Source organism: Sinocyclocheilus rhinocerous, unplaced genomic scaffold (genome assembly GCF_001515625.1).
Source record: "Sinocyclocheilus rhinocerous isolate Xijiao unplaced genomic scaffold, SAMN03320098_v1.1 scaffold287, whole genome shotgun sequence".
Lineage (NCBI taxonomy): Eukaryota > Metazoa > Chordata > Actinopteri > Cypriniformes > Cyprinidae > Sinocyclocheilus > Sinocyclocheilus rhinocerous.
This window is the reverse complement of record NW_015633524.1, coordinates 1,198,325-1,205,226: the sequence shown is the minus strand read 5'-3', so window position 1 is coordinate 1,205,226 and position 6,902 is coordinate 1,198,325. Positions and strand designations below refer to the sequence as shown.

Below are 6,902 nucleotides of genomic sequence, written 5' to 3'. Positions count from 1 at the left end.
GAAGGATAAATTTATGAAATTCCTCCAGCCTAAGATATTTATGTCTTGTATTAAATCTTGTTTTGTTTATCTTTTTATTTTCTTGATTAACAAAAAGCAGCAAAGCTCTGACGTAATAAGTGATATGTAGTCATGAAATTGGATCAAGATGGATGTTACACCAGATGAACAGCTTAAATGATTGAAAGCACAAATTTCTTGCACCAGACAAAAAGTTTCCATGTTTTGATGTGATCGATCAGCAGTTTAATTTTTGATTGCACGATTATTGGTAAACTTACCACCCAATGAAAGGGCAAAACAGCATCCCACCACAAAAAGAACAGTGTGAAGATTCATCTCTGAAACGCATATTGAGACATTTAGAGAATGAGCACATAAAAGACATTGTTCATGACAATTGTTTATGCATTTCAACAATTTTATAGGCAAATTACTATATACTAAAGTAAAAAAAAATTATATGATGAAATAATTAACTTTTAAAATAATTAAAAATAATGAACTTTTTAAATAAAATGCATGCAGTACAAAATAGCATTTAATCTAACTTAGCAGTTTTTAAACAAAGCTATTTTACGTTTTAAGGGGCACAGAAAAAATAATACCAATAGGATTTATTCTAAAATGATCTGAAAAAAATATGATAAAAAAATACTTTGAGTGAGAATTGTCAAATAAATGTAAGAATTAATTACTCTAAATACATTCTTTGCATTTGTAATCAGATTCACAGAGTTTAACAATAAGTGCAATTAAACCTAGAGAAAAAACATACATAATTTAAAGAGAAGATTCAGACATTGCATTTCTCACCTGAGTAACAGGGCTCTGTCTCTCTGGTTCTGGACTCAAGGCTCTGAGTGTGTTGTACTGAGTGGATGGAGTGGCCGTGCTTTTAAACCATCCCTCATCCTCACTCTGTTAAGCATCACTGGTGGAGTCTCAGGCGGGGCAACAGATTTACTTCCTTCTTCCTTTTCACAAGTGCATTTACCATATGTGGTGTTTGTTTTATTGATTTATTTGAGGTGACAATCTGTCACTGATTTACTCTTCATTACTCTACATTACAGGAAAGCAAGGACAATAGTTCTGTCATCATTTATTCACTCTAATGTCATTCCAAAACTGTATGTTTTTCTTTCTTCCATGGAACATAAAAGAAGATATTTAGGGAAATGTCTCAGTGTTTACAATTGAAGAAAATGGGCACCCATGTTGTTTGGTTCCCAATGTTCTTCAAAATATCTTCTTTTGTGATCAGCAGAAGAAAGAAATACAGGTCATACAGGTTTGGAACGACGTGTAAATGATGACAGAATTATTTTATTATTTGGTGAACTGGTTAATACTTTATAGCACTGCATATATACTGCAGTATATTTTATAAGCTGAATAATTCATATTATATATGAATTAAAAAATGTTAAATGAAATGTAAAAATGAATGCATTATGAAGTTGGTATAATAGCTGACAAGCATGATATAACATTTTTAGAAATGGTTTATAAAAATATATATGTAATACTCAAGTTCATAAAATTCACTATGAGATAAAATTTTGAAAACAAAAGTGGCCATGTGTCAAAAGTGTGGACACACTGACTCATTCTTTATTACAACTATTTTCCATATTTTAAAATAATGGTCTTTCAAAAAAAAAAAAAAAAATTAAATGGAAATATGGGAATTATGTAGTGACCAAAAATGCTAAACATATCAAAACTCTTTTATATTCTGTCTGCTCTCAGATTTCAGCTCTGAACATTCTCTCAAACAATAAAACTAAATTAAATAAAATGTTGTATTAAAGTTGTGTTTAAAAACGCATATTCATACATACACACAATTTGTATTTTCCACAAAGCTAGTTCAAAACATCTAAGCAAGACTTTTAGAGAAACGTTTTTAAGATCATGAGTAACGAATTCAGTTGCATGTGTAACTTTTGTAAACTTTTGGCTTGTAATGTAAATTACTGTCATGGTTTCTTTTATTTTTCTGACATTTCGGAAATCAACAAATGTCTCCTGCGAGACAGCCAAACAATAGATGAAATAGTTTAACAGCCTAGTGACCTATAATTTCTGACTAAGATACCAGTAAACTCTCATGGAAACATTTCCTCTTCTAACTCTATTTATCAGCATCGGGACTGTAGTTTTTTTTTTTTTTTAACCAGCACTGCACCCATCATAGAGTTTATGGCATCAAAGCATGACAAATTCATTCTGATTATGATGTTGTTTCAAACCATTTCTAAATGCTTCCCTGATTGCAGAGCATTTCATGGAAAACATGCTTGCACACACACACACACACACACACAAACAAGGGCTCTACTAGAAACAAGATATTTAATGTACCTAACAGTCTTCATTTATCAAATTATGATTATTATCAATTGTGTTATCAGGGTGTTTGTTTCTTAGTCCAGTGCCTCACTTTTTATTGGGCACAAAGTCTGTTTTTCTCTTTTATCTTTTCATTTATGCTTTTTTGAAAATTCTACTTCCATAATACTTTTTCATGATTCAGGTCATATCAAGTTCAGTTTTAAGTTGTTTTAATTGCATTTTTACCACCAAAAATTAAAAGCCTGCAGATTAAAATATCTATCTATCTATCTATCTATCTATCTAGATATATAGATATATAGATATATTTGGTCAAATGAATTTTCCCATAAAGATATGTTGAAAATATTTAGAGGAAGTTTCTTCATTTTGTTGGCTAAGTGAAGGCAAACCTCAAGTTTTAACATTACTTTAAGATGAACTTCAAACTGTCATGTAATCGCTCTAATCTGAGGCTCTTAAGTGTTGTGATTTACAAGAGCTTTTTTTATTGCTCAAGGTATATGAAAGTATATGAACAAGAAGCTTGAGGATCATATTTTACTAATAGAAATTTGTTCACTAATGATGTCATATGTTGTATTCCACATTGTAGCACTAAAATTAAAGTGACTGAACACTTATTACTGAAATTCTGTCAGCATTTTCTCACGCAGTACGACTTACTTTTGTGGAACACAACTGGAGTTATTTTGCCATGACGTGAGTAAATGATGACCACAGCTGTCAAAAAAGATTTGGAACAACACGAGGATGAGTGAATCCCATTTTTTAAATGAAATATTCTATGTTCGGGTTCAAACCTAATAACAGATTTTGGTTTGTTTATTTACTATATAGCACTACTACTAAAAAAATAAAATAAACACGGGTTAACCGCAGTGTTTTGCATGGTAAGCATATTGACATATTGACAAATCAAACAATCACATATACCACATACTATAAGGTTTAACTGTCAAAGGCTGCCACCACAAAATGAGCTTTTAGCAGATTCTTAAACATTAACAGATTCAGCAGACATAATATGTAGAGGCAGCTCATTCCACAGTCTTGGCCCCATTAATGCAAAAGCTTGATCGCCTTTTTGATGACTGTTTGTCCTAGGCACTACCAGATGCTCATCATTTTCGGAGCGCAAGGCTCTAGGGGTATCAAGTAAGGTATCAAGAGATTTGTAAGGTACAGAGGTCCCTGATTATTTAAAGATTTGTGAAAAAAAAAACTAAATAAATTTAAATAATATATTTTACTCTAAGATGGACAGGGAGCCAGTGCAGATTTGCTTGCACCAGGGAAATAGAATCACATTTCTTTACTTCCTTTAAAAGCTTCACCGCTGCATTCTGATTGCAATCGAGCCAATGATGCATCACAGATGCCACCATACAGCGAGTTACACAAATCATGACACGATGAGACTAATGTGAATAACTCTTTCAAAATCAGTGTTTGGTTTAAGCTAAAATGTGCAAGTAGTAAAAACAGGTACGTACCACAGAATTAATTTGCTTCTCCATTTTTAAATTATCCTCAATTTGAAAACCTAAATCTCTTACCGGTGTTTTTAAATATGGTGCCAATGGGCTTGAGTTTAAAAGTAGTTCAGTAGAATCATTTGGCTGGCCAAAAACAATGACCTTTTGTCTTTTCTTCATTTAACATTAGGACATTTTTTGCCATCCAATATCATTTAGACATGCTAAAAGAGAATCCAAAGATTCCGTTGCATGTCTTAGCGGTAAGTATACAGTTGGGCGAATCGTTGGCGAAGCAATGAAATGGTACTCCATGCGTTCTAAGAATGCTACCTACCTACTGAAATAACACAGTTTCCCTTATCTAGCGCTAAGATGTCATCATTGAAAACTTTCAGTAATGCCGACTCTGTACTATGATCCACCTTAAACCCAGATTGAAACATTTCTACAATAGAATTTTCATTTAAAAATGCAAGTAGTTGTTGCAAAACCACATTTTCTGAAATTTTCGAAACAAAAGGCAACTGTGATATAGGTCTATAATTCTTCATATCATTGGGGGCCAAGTTTGGCCGTTTAAGCCGAAGTGTCATGAAAGCGTGCTTAAAGGTTTAGTTCACCCAAAAATGAAAATTCTGTCATTAATTACTCACGCTCGTGTTGTTCCAAACCCGTAAGACCTTCGTTCATCTTCTGAACACAATTTAAGATATTTTTGATGATCTTTGCGCAAAAAAGTATTCTCGTAGGTTCGTAACTTTACAGTTGAACCACTGATGTCACACGGACTACTTTGACGATCATCTTGGTACTTTTCTGGACCTTGAACGTGGTAGTTACCTTGCTGTCTATGGGAGGGTCAGAGAACTCTCAGATTTCATCAAAAATATCTTAAATTGTGTTCCGAAGATGAACGAAGGTCTTACGGGTTTGGAACGACACGAGGGTAAGTAATAAATGACAGAATTTTCATTTTTGGGTGAACTCACCCTTTAAAAGCTAATGGACATGAGCCTGTAAACAAACGCTTGTTAATCAAGTGCATTAAACTCGGAGATATACAGTCGAAAGCCTGCTTTTACAAACGACTATGCATCATATCGTTTACACAAAAAGTGGGTTCAAGTTTTTGTATAATACCTTGCAATATTGATATTAATAGGCACTAATGGAATCTAGAGACGCTGTCAGCAACCTTTTGCCTAAAAAAGTTTAGAAATTAATCAAAGGATATCAATGAGGACTTTTAATGCATATTGTTCGACAGATTTTTTACCAAATTTATTATAGAGAACAATAATTTTGGGTTACTACCCTCAGCCCTATTGGAAATGTAACTATTTTTTGCATCTCTTACAGCTTTCTGGAACTTCAATAAACAATCTAAAAGCTATATATATATATATATAAATTTATATATAAGAATCTTATATATCATATCTTATATATGATATATCTTATATATATATCAATTCAATCCATTAAGTTATAAATGTCAAATTTAATTTTCCACCCACCATTTTGCCTTGACATTAACAAGACAATTTTCCAAAAATTCAGAAAGCCAAATAAAAGTTTATGAATGTGTTCAACTTTATGTAAACCCATGCATTAACTCATGAAAGATCATGCTTATTATCGTGCATATTATTATTAGTACTTATAAAACACATATTAATGCCTTATTCTGCATAACCATATTTTAGATCCTTTAATTCAACTCCATACCTAAACGTACCAACTACCTTACTAAGCAAATAAGGATTTTATTGAAGCAAAAGTTGTAGTTAATAGTGAGAATTGCTCCCCAAACTAAAGTGTGACCATTAACTGTTTCAGTAAAGCTGTTACATATAATAAAAATGTAGTGCAGTGCTTTGTATTTTTATACATATCAATATTTAGCCACACATGGTCCATGCTTATATTGCAATATACTGAAAAATAAGCACTAGTTTACTAAATATGGAAATGTATTATTTAATATATTGCATATATGTTTTTGTTTAATTTCAACCTTGCATGACATGATAAAGTCACTATAGGGAAATGCCACTGTATGTCTGAATGCTCTCTTCTCACAAATAAGGCTATTTTGGCATTATGTGGGTATTTGTGGGCTGTTTGTCAGTTATTGAACTAGTCCATTAGACATCAGGTGACAACCCAAAACAGACTGTACAAAAAAACATTTATCGTAAAACGGATACATTAATTTGTGTTATAAAAACAGTGGAGTTTGATTGGATACACAGCCCTTAAACAGCAAAAGTGTTTTCTTCCTTTCAAGCCTGTTTATTGTCCAAGCTATTATAGTTGTATTATTTTAAGCACTGTTTTTGTTGATGTCTGTGATCCTGTCAGAACAGACCTGCAATCCAGTTTTGGACTGTGACCCAGCATTTGAGCTTTAGAGTTGTACTGGGTTCACAGAACGAACCGGGTAAATTATTGAAGTTGTACTCCAGTGCCGACCGTTGCATTGCATCAGTCCAGCCAGTGATGTTTGTGGTTATATGGTTTGCTGTCTCAAACACTTCTCTTTCTGTGATCTTTCTATATTTGGTAACAGGGGAAAGTGGGGTAAGATGAGCCGATGGGTGTTGAAGCAAATTTTCCCAGGCTTTCATTAAAAACATGAACCAACATTGCTGCTTTTTAATGCTTAAAAGATTATAATTTGAAAGTTAATAGTTGGAAATGACATGAAAATACATAAATGAACTGTCAGTGACCTATTGCAGGAAATACCATTACAATAGGATTGAGAAACTTTATGACAACAAAGTACGGGCTGGATTTCTATGAAAAGTCAAGGAACAAACCATTGCACACCTTAAAGACAAACAATTCAGGATTTTCACCTTGAACCTCTGGGTTTTAGAATTGAAGAGACCACAGGAGCACAAGGAAGGAGGAACACTTCATATTACCCAACAACCTTCATGTTGAAATGTTGAATGTTGACAAGTCTTACCGAGAAAATCATTGTCTTGGTTTAACGTAAGACCAGGAATAGAGTTAGGTTTTAAAAGGAATCTAGATATGTGATCAGATTAG

At 32.9% G+C, this 6,902-nt stretch overlaps 1 protein-coding gene across 3 annotated transcripts in view; it reads right to left on the bottom strand.

The window, feature by feature from the left end:
- The window catches only part of LOC107744111 (eosinophil peroxidase-like), a 6,152-nt gene extending 5,292 nt beyond the window's left edge, over nucleotides 1–860 (bottom strand). For all 3 annotated transcript variants that reach the window (XM_016557608.1, XM_016557609.1, XM_016557610.1), the window contains exons 1-2: nucleotides 817–860; nucleotides 282–341 (exon numbers count right to left, since the gene is read on the bottom strand). In XM_016557608.1, the coding sequence (XP_016413094.1) occupies nucleotides 282–339 (58 nt within the window). In that variant the 5' untranslated portion in view covers nucleotides 340–341; nucleotides 817–860. The remainder of the gene's footprint in view (nucleotides 1–281; nucleotides 342–816) is intronic.
- Between the last annotated feature and the right edge of the window lie 6,042 nt (nucleotides 861–6,902).